At 39.9% G+C, this 13,525-nt stretch overlaps 1 protein-coding gene across 2 annotated transcripts in view; it reads left to right on the top strand.

Moving 5' to 3' along the window:
• The first annotated feature begins 3,512 nt into the window (after positions 1–3,512).
• Sec24CD (Secretory 24CD) overlaps positions 3,513–13,525 on the top strand; it is a 38,498-nt gene continuing 28,485 nt past the window's right edge. Inside the window, exons 1-3 of one of the 2 annotated variants that reach the window (XM_071683038.1) lie at positions 3,513–3,664; positions 11,846–11,945; positions 13,314–13,453. In XM_071683038.1, the coding sequence (XP_071539139.1) occupies positions 11,885–11,945; positions 13,314–13,453 (201 nt within the window). In that variant the 5' untranslated portion in view covers positions 3,513–3,664; positions 11,846–11,884. The other variant, XM_071683039.1, reaches the window with a different exon arrangement.

Below are 13,525 nucleotides of genomic sequence, written 5' to 3'. Positions count from 1 at the left end.
GCGTCCCGCAGGACTCAATCTTGGGGCTACTGCTGCTCTTAAATCTATAGATACGACTTACCCGAACTACTTTGCCAAACTCTACATGATATGGAACCTCCTCCTCCCTAGCCTATCGTGACCCCCCACACACGCTCCAATACACTCTAGTCCACCACTGACTACAATCAGATACCTAATTACTTGTGTAAAGTATCCTTAAATTTCTTGTTATTCTTATTTAAGCACATTTTGGTTGTAACAATGTGAGCATTACATCGGTAATCTAATTACTTAAGAATACGCGTAAATAACAAAAAACGTACGGTACAACGTTGAAGAAAACGCAGTATATTTGGGGATCCCTAAACAAAATATAAGATCCAGCAGAAATTAACGTTTTACCTCTTTCTCGCGTTCCCTGGGAACAGCCATTGTCATATCCATAACCATTTAAGTAAACAGTTAGGGTAAAATTATCTTTGCTGTAGAAATCAAGGTCAGAATCGTTCAAAAGATGTCACAAACCATCGGAAAACAATTCCAACCAAACCAAACTTAACCAAATTCGCTGGATGTCCAAAAAGTTAACAATACCAACTTTTTCTTACATCTTTTCATCTAACACTGATTCGTTTTCGAAATCAGAAAATGTACTTGAAAGGATTTTCAATCTATCTTTTACCAGTATCAGGGTAATGCTATGAAATGTATAGTATCTTGATGAAGAGTCGGGAGGAAACATGACGATCACCTAAGTGTTGCTCAGGTTCTCTTAGCCCTACACAAAGGACCAGACTTAGGACGAACAGTTCTCTTTGAAAACGGCAAAGCTGTCGTGTGGAAGGAGTGATGAGTGAGATGGTGAAGAACTGATGGTAAAGAAAGTAAGATTCGGATAAAATATACAGAGGAATAAGTCTCCATAGCATTGATGGCAAGCCGTATGGTATAAGGTTGTGACAGATGGTACTGAAAAAATTAGTGAACCTCATTTTGGTAAAGAACAAAGGGGTGCTTAGGACAGACCTTTGCACTTAGCCAGGATATAAGAAGCATTCACAAGGAAAAGAAGAGTGTATATGTTGTATTCATGAATGTATTATATAAAAAACGAATATGTTAAGAGAAGGGGAAAGTGTTATGGGTAATTCTTTATATATATATATATATATATATATATATATATATATATATATATATATATATATATATATATATATATATATGGTGGCTCTTCCGTCACTTTAATCTCAGCCAGAGATAGACTTTCTGCCTTATCAACCCTCCTCCTATCTTTAGAACATTCCATTTCAGTTTACTGCCCCCAAGTTGTTCTACATATATCATATCAGCCACTGTTCTCATGAACTATCTTTTCATGTCTTGATTGGACCTAGCCATTATTTGTCATATGGCTTAAGACTTCCCAACATTATACTATGATAATCAATCGACAACCTGTTCCATTCCTCCCCTTCTCTACCTCCAAACCAGAGTTTACCATTTTGTATATAACGTATTTAGCTTTAGAAACAAGCCTGTTGCATTCCAGCCTCCATGTATTTGATGTAACTAATGAGTGTCAAATGTAAGTAAACTGTCTGTAAACATATTCAACATATAAAAAAAATCTCGTTATTCTAAACAACTCAAAATACAGTTGAATACTGGACCAGTTCTGACTTGAAACTAAATCTATAGCTATTCGAGGCGACAGTAGCTGGACGTCAACAAACTAAAAAAAATTACCCAAAGAATATGCCTTCATACCGTGTTCCAATCTGCCCTAGTGGTCTCGGGGGAGAAGAGTTTTATATAATTTCCTTCACAAAATTGGACTTATATCCATAACTAGTAAACTACTGATGACTAGAAAATTGGAAAGACTTATTTTGCTTTGCTAAAGAACTCACAGAACTAGAAGTGAGGTTGGAATCCAAGCCCATTCTTCCTTCAAACGAAGCTATGGCTATTTGATGAAATTTCTAGTTTAAGTAACATCAGCCACAGATGAGGTAATTGGGGTCACCAGACACAGCTTCGAAGAGAGGCCGTTCAAGGTCCATACTTGCTAAGTTGGGTTCAAACCGGCCAAGTAGTTTCAGAGTGACTTAAATGGGGGGAAAAGTTTGCGAATGGGTTGTTTTACGTGGCAATTGCTGTCTTGGACTACGGTTGTGGTCACAGAATTAATTTGACAAAGAGCCATCCAAGAGTCACCACCTGCCAAATTTGGTTGAAACTGACTCATAGGTCGACGCAAATTTCATCGCAAAGTGTTTATTGGACAGACAACGGACCCCCAAAGCTCATATATACATATAATCCTTGGCTACACGAACTAAAATCGAAAAGGCATGCGTTTGAAATCTTCATACCAGTTCATAGAACGAAAAGGAACAGTTTCTGCGTCAAAGTGGCAAAGTCTTTGGCAATTATTGCCACTGGCAGTTGACAGTCCCTGCTAGGATTGCCAACAGCCTCGCTGACACATTCTAAATATCCCCTAATATGAGGATCTAATCTGGCCATATTGGAAAAGAATCTCTTTAAAAGTTCCCCCAGAATTATTAGCATCAGTATGTTGGGGAAAGAAAAAGGTATACTATGTGTGGTGAAATTAGCCTCCCAAATAAAGCTGACGTGACATGAATGTTATGTCAGCACGACTGTCATACCCTCCCTGTAATGTTATAAAAAACATGTTGTCTTCAAGACACCATAAGTAAAGGCACTAGAAACAAAAGACACAGCTAGGCACTAGTAATAGAAGACATAACAAGGCATAAGTAATAGAGGACATAAATAGGCACTAGTACTAGAAAACATAACTAGGCGTTAAGCGTTCCACATAGATGATGAAAACTGAGCCACAATGTCTCACATATTTTATTAAGTTCTCATGGTGGATGAAGTTGTATCACTGATCCCGCCATTAAAACGTAAGCAGCCATAACCCAAGATGGTCCTAGTATTACTTTAAGGAGTCCTTTTGATGAAAGATAGATCAGGTCGCCCTTTGTGATTTTCACTCACAGAACACCCCCTCTTCTCATTCTTAAAGCTGAGCCCACCCAGTTACAACCACTGCGCATTATTTGCCGGCTAAATATGTCATATGGCTTAGGGTCTTCTTTCTAGGCCACTCATGTGAAAGAACAAAAATATCTAAATTATCTTAGTTTTTACCACTGAACGAAACGTACCCGTCTCCCCAGGATTGACACCGAGAGTAAACATTACTTCAAAATATAAAAAAAATAGTAAGTGAAGAGTGCTATGAGAGTTTCTTACTGAGAGGGAGAATAATGAAGTGAAATTCTTTTGATTCATAAACTTGTTTACAAGTAAACAAGTAAACAGTTTACCAAACTAAAGTAAAACTCGGTAATACCTGGAAACCTGCATAATTTCGCGTTCCGCCATTCGCCGCCTCCGGTTTAGCATAGAGAGATCCCACAAGTATTACCATATCCCAGCTGGATGGTGAGGGAGAGTTGATACATGGTGAAATATCATGATGTGGATGATGACTTGTGGCGCGAGGCGAGAGTCTTGTGTCGGCCACCGTGACGTGGCCCGCCAGGGCGCATGCGCAGTCCCACCGTACGTGGCACCCGCTCTCCGTCTGTTTATTAACTCTTGTGACCCACTCGGTGCTAATATAAGATTGTAGATCGTGGTAAGTCGATTTTTCCCGCTTACTGTTGTCCTTTTGAGTGTGTCATGATGCGCGAGGAGGGCCAGATATGAGGGAGCGACGGGTACTTTCACCAGAACTCTTGAGTGTTTACCTCAGCAGCTGATGACACTTGCCCCCCTCAGTAATCCCACCCACTCCCACCACCGGAGCCGGAATTGTGTTATCTACGTGGCCCTCAAGGAAAGCGGAATAATATGCAGAGTGTGTCTCTAAAAGTGTGAACGTACCTTAACATTGGCTAGATATTATATACGTAATCGCGTGCGAGCGCATCTGATTATTATTTTCTGACAGATTGGATAAGGTAAGTGTGTCATCTGGAAGACAGATTCTCCATAGATAATGGATATTCCATGGGGACACTAGTGTACTGTGTAATTATACACTTCCAAAGCCAATTTGTTGTCAATGCCATTCATAAAAAGGGATATTGGGATGTCATATGTCTAAGGTGAAGCAGTGGTCACTTACATGCCTAGTATAAGCAGTGGTCACAAACATGCCTAGAATTTAGCATTAACTAAGTTTTATGATGTATCGAGTTATCATCCAAGTCTCTTTATAAGTTAGTGTAATATATAACTGAATGCATTGAGAGTAGCTTTTGATAATGAGTGCTTGTGCTCTGCAGTATAGTTCATAAGTTGTGGAGCATGATTATGATCACTGAATTTTATTTTACGATTTTAATGGAATGATTATGTGTAGGAGTGTCATGGAAACAGATTTATTGAAGCATAGCTGAAACGCTTATAAAATATGAACAGAATCTAAGTCTTATTTAACCACCTTATCAGTTTAGAATTGTCATTTTAAATATTTCAGCAGAAGTATATTAAGCATCATCATGATGCGGTTTTCAACAGACTCCCAGTAAACTGATGACAGACCGAGTGGCTGTTTGTGCCAACACCTTAACCCTTCCAGACATATTCACTCCATGTGGTTCCCAGCAGTAGACAGTATTACTGTTGGTGTATTTCCGATATTAGACTGGCTGTTATCTAAACTACTATTGTTTATATCTAGAGCAATGGATCAGTCATAGCACAGCTCTTTCAAGGTCACCTGAACACAGAAATTTAGCAATGTTATTATGGTAGGAAGAAAAGGATGATTTTAACATTTTATAAAGATTTGTATATTATATAGCTAAAAACTCATTTGGTATTTCACTAGAATACAGGTATTGATGACAGACTGTTGGTGTTTGCCCCAAGTTTCTGAAGGCCAGGGATGATTTTTGAGGCCAAAAGATTTTGCTGTGGTTTGAGTAAGTTAATCTACAATCAAGTGATACAACTCCACAGTTTTGAATATAAGATCTTTCAGAACTTTCTTTGCCAAGCTGCTTTTTAATTACTGCAGCAAAGTATACAAGATGGACTGTGATCATTATGTGCAGAGCTGTTCTGCATATATCCACTTATGTTTAATACAAATCTTGAATGTTAGGACTTCATTAGGTTTGCAGATTTTTCAAAAGGATTTTAACAATCTCTTACATTAGCCAATTTACTCAACATTATCCTTGATGCACATAACTTCTTTTCTGTTGCTTTATTTGATATTACAAAATATATAAAATTGAATGCTGAATATGTCAAAATATACTGAAATATATCAGGGTAACAGTGTCATCCAAATTGCCCAAGTTGTATTTATACGAGATGGCAGAAAACTTTCATATAAAAAGAAAAAATGCATAGCAAATCAAAGAAAACTTTACCAGTGCTGTCATCAGATAGGTTTCCTGAACACCATTATAGAATTGAGCACGAGCTGCAGAGATTGGTTTCCGAGTTTGGGAGTGTGTTAAATGAGGAAGTTGTGAATGAATGTGAATATAGGCGAGGTTTAGCACTTCAGGTAGACAGGTTAGTTATGGCATGGGTTTGAAAGGAGAAAATTTGGAGGAAGTGGAGTGATTTTGATACTTGGGAGTGGACTTGGCAGAGATTGAAACCGTGAAGCAGGAGTAAATTGTAAGATGAGGAAGGGAGAATGGTTCTAGGAGCATTGACGAATGTGTGGAAACAGAGGTTATTAACAGGGAAGATGAAAATAGGCATGTTTGAAGTTATAATAGTCCTGATGATGTTTCTTGGATGCAAGGTATGGGCTATAGATGAGAATGTGTGGAGGAGATGAGCAAAGATACTTGGACTTAGAGGATATATGAGTCAGAAATGGAGGGGACAAGGAGAAGGGGGAGACCAAATTGGAAATGGAAGGATGGGAATGAAAAATATATTGTGATTAGGTCCTGAACATGCAGGAGGGTAAAAGGCATGCATGGTTAGGTTGAATTGGAATGATGTGGTATACTTTGGTTGATGTGCTGTCATTGGACTGAATCAGGGCATGTGAAGCAGACCACAGAAAGTATGTGGGGCCTTGTTTTAGTATATCCTAACATCCTTAATGTCCACAATGCAGCTATCTTTAAGAAGATGCTTACCACATACTACTTGATTGCCCTACACTCGTGGCATGCCCTACACTCTTGGCAGATACACACACAAGACATCACTTATGACCTGTGGTCCCAACTCACAGAGGAGGCCAGCTTTCAGAATGCTGCAGGAGCATCATAAAGATAGAAGGAACTCCTGGATAAAAGGAAAAAGTACATATAGATATCCCTTAGGAAAGGGAAAAAGAATTCTACCTCCATATTCCCCACATGTCATAGAAGGCGATTAAAGGGGGTGGGAGCATGGAGTGCTCATCATCCTCATAGGCTCAGATTTGGTTATCTGAATCTGTTTGGATTTAACTGAGATGAGGAGAAGAGAGAGGTAGGTAGTATGATTGAGGAAAGAACCTTGGGTGTTCTGGCTCTAAGTGAAAAGAAGCTTAAGGGTTTAGGGGAAGAATGATTTGGAAACATCATGGGAGTAAAGTCAAGGGTTGGTGAAAGGACAAGAGCTAAGGAAGGAGTAACACTACTGCTGAAGCAGTTGTTGTGGTAGTGTTTGTTAGTATAAGGAAGTAAATTCTAGGTAGATGGAGGAGCAGCCGAGTGAGTGTGTCAGCAGTTTTAGTGATTAATGATTTGAATGTGAAGGTGAGTAATAGGGCAGTTAAGGGTATAGTTGGTGCACATGGGATATTCATTGTAATCAGAGGAAATGTTGAAGAGCTTATGGAGTTGTTCAGTAAAAAAGACTAGTGATTGGGAATACCTGGGGGGGGGGGGGGGGTAGAAATCCTCCCCTCCTTGTACTTCAACTTTCAAAAAGGGGAAATGGAAGGAGTCATGCAATGAGTTCTCATCTTCCTTGAAGGCTTAGATTGGGGTGTCTAAATGTGTGTGGATGTAACGAAGATGAGAAAAAAGGAGAGATTGGTAGTGTGTTTGAGGAAAGGAACCTAGAAATCCTGCCCTCCTTGTACTTCAACTTTCAAAAAGGGAAAATGGAAAGAGTCATGCGATTAGTGCTCATCTTCCTCGAAGGCTTAGATTGGGATGTCTAAATGTGTGTGGATGTAACCAAGATGAGAAAAAAGGGGAGATAGGTAGTGTGTTTGAGGAAAGGAACCTGGATGTTTTGGCTCTGAGTGAAAAGAAGCTCAAGGGTAAAGGGGAAGTGTGGTTTAGGAATGTCTTTAGAGTAAAGCAGCAAAGGAAAGAGTAGCTCTACTCCTGAAGCAGGAGTTGTGGGAGTATGTGATAGTCTTAGAAAGTAAACTAGACTTATATGGGTAAAACTGAAAGTGGATGGAGAGAGATGGGTGATTATTGTTGCCTATTTAACTGGTCATGAGAAGAAAGATCATGAGAGGCAAGTGTTTTGGGAGCAGCTGAGTGAGTGTTAAGCAGCTTTGATGCCCGAGACCAGGTTATAGTGATGGGTGATTTGAATGCAGAGGTTAGTAATGTGGCATTTGAGGGTATAATTGGTGTACATACATGGGGTGTTCAGTGCTGTAAATGGAAATGGTGAAGAGCTTGGAGATTTGTGCACTGAAAAAGGACTGGTGATTAGGAATATCTGGTTTAAAAAGAGAGATCTACATAAGTATGTGTATGTAAGTAGGAGAGATGGCCAGAGAGCGTTATTGGGTTACATGTTAATTGATAGGCACGTGAAAGAGAGACTTTTAGATGTTAATGTGCTGAGAGATGCATCTGGAGGGATGTCTGATCATTATCTTGTAGAGGCGAAGGTGAAGATTTTTAAGGGGTTTCAGAAAAGGAGAGAATGATGGGGTGAAGAGATTGGTGAAAGTAAGTGAGCTTGGAAAGGAGATGTGTGAGGAAACACAAGGAGTGATTGAGTGCAGAATGGAAAAAGGTGAGAGCAAATGAAGAAAGGGGAGTTGGGGAGGAATGGGAGGTATTTAGAGAAGCAGTGATGGCTTGCGTAAAAGATGCTTGTGGCATGAGAAAGATGAGAGGTGGGCAGACAAGAAAGGGTTGGGTGGTGGGATGAAAAAGTATGTTTGTTAGTGAAAGATAAGAGAGAAGCGTTTGGACCATTTTTGCAGGGAAGTAATGCGAATGATTGGGAGAAGTATAAAAGAAGGCAGGAGGTCAAGTTAAAGGTGCAAGAGGTGAAAAAGAGGGCAAATGAGAGTTAGGGTGAGAGAGTATCATTAAATTTTAGGGAAAATAAAAAGATGCTTTGGAAGGAGGTAAATAAAGTGTGCAAAACAAGAGGAACAAATGGGAACATTGGTGAAGGGGGCTAATGGGGAGGTAATAACAAGGAGTGGTGAAGTGAGGAGATGGATTGAGTATTTTGAAGTTTTGCTAAGTGTTGATGATAGTGACAGATATAGGGTGTTTTGGTCGAGGTGGTGTGCAAAGTGAGAGGGTAAGGGAGAATGTGGATCAGGTGTTTGCTTTGAAGATTGTATGTAAGAAATAGAAAAACAGATGGATTTGTATGTAGCATTTTTGGATCTTGAAAAGGCATGTGATAGAGGTGATAGAGATGCCCTGTGGAAGGTATTAGGAGTATATGGTGTGGGAGGTAATTTACTTGAAGCAGTGAAAAGTTTTTATCGAGGATGTAAGGCATGTGTAAAAGTAGGAAGAGAGGAAAGTGATTGGTGCCCAGTGAATGTCGGTTCACAGCAGGGGTGCGTAATGTCTCCATGGTTGTTTAATTTGTTTATGGATGGGGATTTTAAGGAGGTGAATGCAAGAGTTGTGGAAAGTGGGCAAGGTTGCAGTCTGTTGTGGATGAGAGGGCTTGGGAAGTGAGTCAGTTGTTGTTCACTGATGATACAGCACTGGTGGCTGATTTGAGTGAGAAACTGCAGAAGCTGGTGACTGAGTTTGGTAAAGTGTGTGAAAGAAGAAAGCTAAGAGTAAATGTGAATAAGAGCAAGGTTGTTACATTCAGTAGAGTTGAGGGACAAGTTAGTTGGGAGGTAAGTTTGAATGGAGAAAAACTGGAGGAAGTGAAGTGATTTAAGTATCTGGGAGTGGATTTAGCAGCAGATGGAACCATGGAAGTGGAAGTGAGTCACAGGGTGAGGGAGGGGGCGAAGATACTGGGAGCGTTGAAGATTGTGTGGAAGGTAAGAACGTTATCTCGGAGAGCAAAGATGGGTATGTTTGAAGGAATAGTGGTTCCAACAATGTTATATGGTTACAAGGCATGGGCTATAGATAGAGTTGTGCAGAGGAGGGTGGATATGTTGGAAATGAAATGTTTAAGGACAATATGTGGTGTGAGGTGGTTTGATCGAGTCAGTAATGAAAGGGTAAGAGAGATGTGTGTTACTAAAAAGAGTGTGATTGAGAGAGCAGAGGAGGTGGTATTGAAGTGGTTTGGCGCATGGAGAGAATGAGAGAGGAAAGATTGACAAAAATGATATATGTGTCAGAGGTGGAGGGAACAAGAAGTGGGAGACCAAATAAAAGGTGGAAGGATGGAGTGAAAAAGATTTTGAGAGATCAGGGCCGGAACATACAGGAGGGTGAAAGGCTTGTAAGGAATAGAGTGAATTGGAATGATGTAGTATAGCGGGGTCGATGTGCTGTCAATGGATTGAACCAGGGCATGAGAAGCATCTGGGGTAAACCATGGAAAGTTTTGTGGGGCCTGGATGTTGAAGGGGAGCTGCGGTTTCAGTGCAGAATACATGACAGTCAGACTGAGTGTGAACAAATGTGGCCTTTATTGTCTTTTCCTGGCGTTACCTTGCACATGTGTGGGGGAAGGGGATGCCGTTTCATGTGTGGCGTGGTGGCGACGGGAATGGATGGGGATAGCAAGTATGAGTGTGTACATGTGTGAATATGTACATGTATGTATACGTTGAAATGTATAGGTATGTATATGTGCGTGTGTGGGCATTTATGTATGATGTGTATGTGGTTTGGTTGGGCCAGTCTTTCGTCTGTTTCTTTGTGCTACCTCGCAAATGTAGGAGACCGCGAATGATTATGATAAATAAAAATATTAATTAATAGGTGTGTGTAAAAGACTTTTGTAAGTAAATATGCTGAGAGGGGCAGTTGCTGGGATGTCTAATAACTTGTGGAGTAAAGGTTAAAGATTTATAGAGTTGTAGAGGCTTTCAAAAAAGGGGAAACAATGTCAGGGAGAAGGGAATGGTGAGAGAAAGTGAGCTTGGAAAAGAGACTTTTGTGAAGAAATATCAGGAGAGATTGAGTGAAGAATGGCAAAAGGTGAGATCAAATGAAGCTAGGGTAGTTGATGAGGAATGGGAGGTAATAAGAGAAGCAGGAATAGCATGTGCAAGAGATGCATGTGGCATGGGAAAGTGGGAGATGGGCAGATTAGAAAGGGTAGTGAGTGGTAGGATGGAGAAGTAAATTTGCTGTTGAAAAAGAGAGGCATTTGGGCAGTTTACAGAGGAGTTCATAAGATTGGGAGATGTATAAGAGAAAGCAGCAGGATGTCAAGAGGAAGGTGCCAGGGTTGAAAAAGACTGCAAATGAGATTTGGTATGAGAGAGTATCATTAGACTTTAGGGAGAATGAAAAAAGGTTTTTGGAAGGAGGTAAATGATGTGCTAAAGACAAGAGAACAAATGAGAACATTGGTGAAGGGGCAAATGGGGAAGTGACAACAGGCAATGATGAAGTGAGGAGGACAAGAAGTGAGTATTTTGAAGGATTGTTAAATTTTTTTGATGATAGAGTGGCAGATTTTGGTGGTTTTGGTTGGGATGGTATTCAAAGTGAGAGATTTGTGGAGTGTGGTATGGTGAAGAGAGAAGAGGTGGTGAAATGCTTGCGGAATGCTTGGTGGCAGAAGTGGATGATATAGCAATTCAATTTGATAAGAAAGGGGATGACTCTGGTGTTGATTGGTTGATAAGGATATTCAATGTTTGTATGAATCATGGTGTTGCTGGAGGATTGGCAGAATGCATGTTCAGGGCCACTGTATAAAATTAGGGCATGTGAAACATACCGGATAAATCATAGAAAGGTCTGTGGGGCCTGGAAGTGAATAATGAGCTGTGATTTCGGTGCATTACATGACAGCTCATGTATGGATGTGAGTGGATGTGGCCTTTCTTCGTCTGTTTCCTAGTACTACCTCATTGATGTAGACAGCTGCAATTGGATGTTGGGGGAAAAGAGAATGTATATGTTATCTTTTTTCTTTTCCTTCATTTGTGCTGTTCCTGTTGGGGTGGGTTAGGGATAGCGAGCAAATATGAATATGTACATGTGTATGTATTTGTAAATCTATGTATGTGTATGTACTTGTATGTGCGTATATGTATATATATGCATATGTGAGTGGATGTGTCATTCTTCTTTTGTTTCCTGGCCCAACCTCGCTAACATGGGAAACAGTGATCAGTTATGAATATACATATTTCATGCTTGATTGCAGTTTCCCATAATAGCTAGGTAGCACCAGAAGGAGATGAAGAAATGGCCTCATTTGCTCACATCCAGTCTCTAGCTGTCATGTGCACATCCAGACCCCAGGTTGTGTTTGTGTATGTACAGTATGATGAAAACTTAACTTTGTCTCCATAAGTTCAGCTGGAAATTTCCTATGTATGTTGTTTCTAAAGAAAAAGATGAAAATACTGTACACATTTTATTGGTATTTCCAAGTGCTAATCATTTAAGATTTATCATGACCTTTGTGACTTTCACCTTGCCAAAAATGGGTATCTTATTTCATCAAGGTAATGTAATTCTGTTTACAGGCCTGGTAACGGAGGTTGCTTCTGGCACAGGCCCCAAACATGATGAACACAAGACCACCAGGTGCAGTGCCTCCTCATGGGCCACGGGGCCCTCCTGGTGGTAAGTATTTTACTAAGCAAGTATATTTTTAAGACTGAAGAACTTTACCGAGTAAAGAAAAAATTAGATCCCTGTTTAGAATATGATAAATCCCAGTAGATAAATTAATCCTAGTTTTCCTCTTCATTAATGCTGTATGTAATATGAAAATAGAAATCATGTACAACTTGTACAGGATTGAACTGTAATTCTCTTTTTCCTGTTTCAAAGAAAACTGCTAAATGAACATCAAAAAATTGTGGTGGCTTCAGCAAATTAAAAAATTTATTTCTAATGTAAACTGCATACCACTTCATTGTGGCACACTGAGTATGGAGCTATATTGAGTGATCTGTGAAACACACTAGCAAACAAAAACTGTCAAGCTAGAAACCTATGTCAAAAAAAAAGAAAATACAAATTACTCTGTAGTTTTAATTTTAGCTATTAACTTGTGTACCATTATTTGCTTTATATTTATGTAATGGACTTCATTTTAGTCCTGTTAAAGGGATCTCCCAACTTGGGTAAAAATTACATTGATTAATGGAAAATATTCCATTTAGTTAAGATATACCCATATCTCTGTTGGCTGTTCCCTCTACGTGGGAACTCCCATCAAAGGGGTGGCCACATTATTCCTATTCTTACATCCCCCCCCCCCCCACACACACACACACACACACACACACACACACACACACACACACACACAGACATTCCACGCATTCTTCCATCATTTCTCTCCCTCTAGTATTCTGTTATCTGTTTCATCATATCACAAGTGGTTTTCCTTTTACACCAACCTTTTCAATCAAACTGTCATACACTCCCCATTCCTTTCCTAAACCACCTTAAAATTTCACTTGATCCACCATTCCACAGTTCATTTCCTTTGGATTCCCTGCTATACCACCTACCTAATATGCCCCTTTATTTTGTTCTTAATTCCACGTAGTCATACCACATGCTTCCCTCTAATAGCTCATTTCAACAGCCTTGAATTTTGACGTCTGTGACTAGTTCCATGTCCATGTTTTGGCTTCATAGGTCAGGGTCAAGAAGTCTCTGCAGTCCCTTAATCCTTTATTCATTTCCATGCTTACACCTCTACCCTTCATTATTCTGCCAAAGGACCTAATGACTGTTCTACCTTCTACTGCCCTCTCATTTATCTCTCCTTCCATATCGCTGAACTTATCCAAGAAACTTAGAGTACACAGAATTGAAAGGATAAAGTCTCCCCTGACAGGGAAATAAAATCCTCAATTCTCCTGTTGCTGTAGCCAAAGGCCAAGCACACACATAGATATAATGAAGGTAGTTAGTGTTTTCATTATTTTTTCTTCCATGCATGTGAAAGATTGAAGTATTGATTGACTACCATAGGTCCATATACATCACCTGGGATGCCTCCACCAAGACCTCTTGGAGTTCCACAAGGTGGGCCTGCAGGACTGACTCAGCAAATGGGGGGAATGAAACTTAGTCATCCACCTGGACCTCCACAGGGAATACAGCAGCCCATGGTGAGTTAGTTATACACTTGTCTTTACCAGCAATAAATATTTTGAGATTCCATATTGTAAGTTTATCCCTGT

This window comes from Panulirus ornatus, chromosome 35 (assembly GCF_036320965.1).
Source record: "Panulirus ornatus isolate Po-2019 chromosome 35, ASM3632096v1, whole genome shotgun sequence".
NCBI classification, from domain to species: Eukaryota; Metazoa; Arthropoda; class Malacostraca; order Decapoda; family Palinuridae; genus Panulirus; species Panulirus ornatus.
This window is presented reverse-complemented; position numbering and strand designations above follow the sequence as displayed.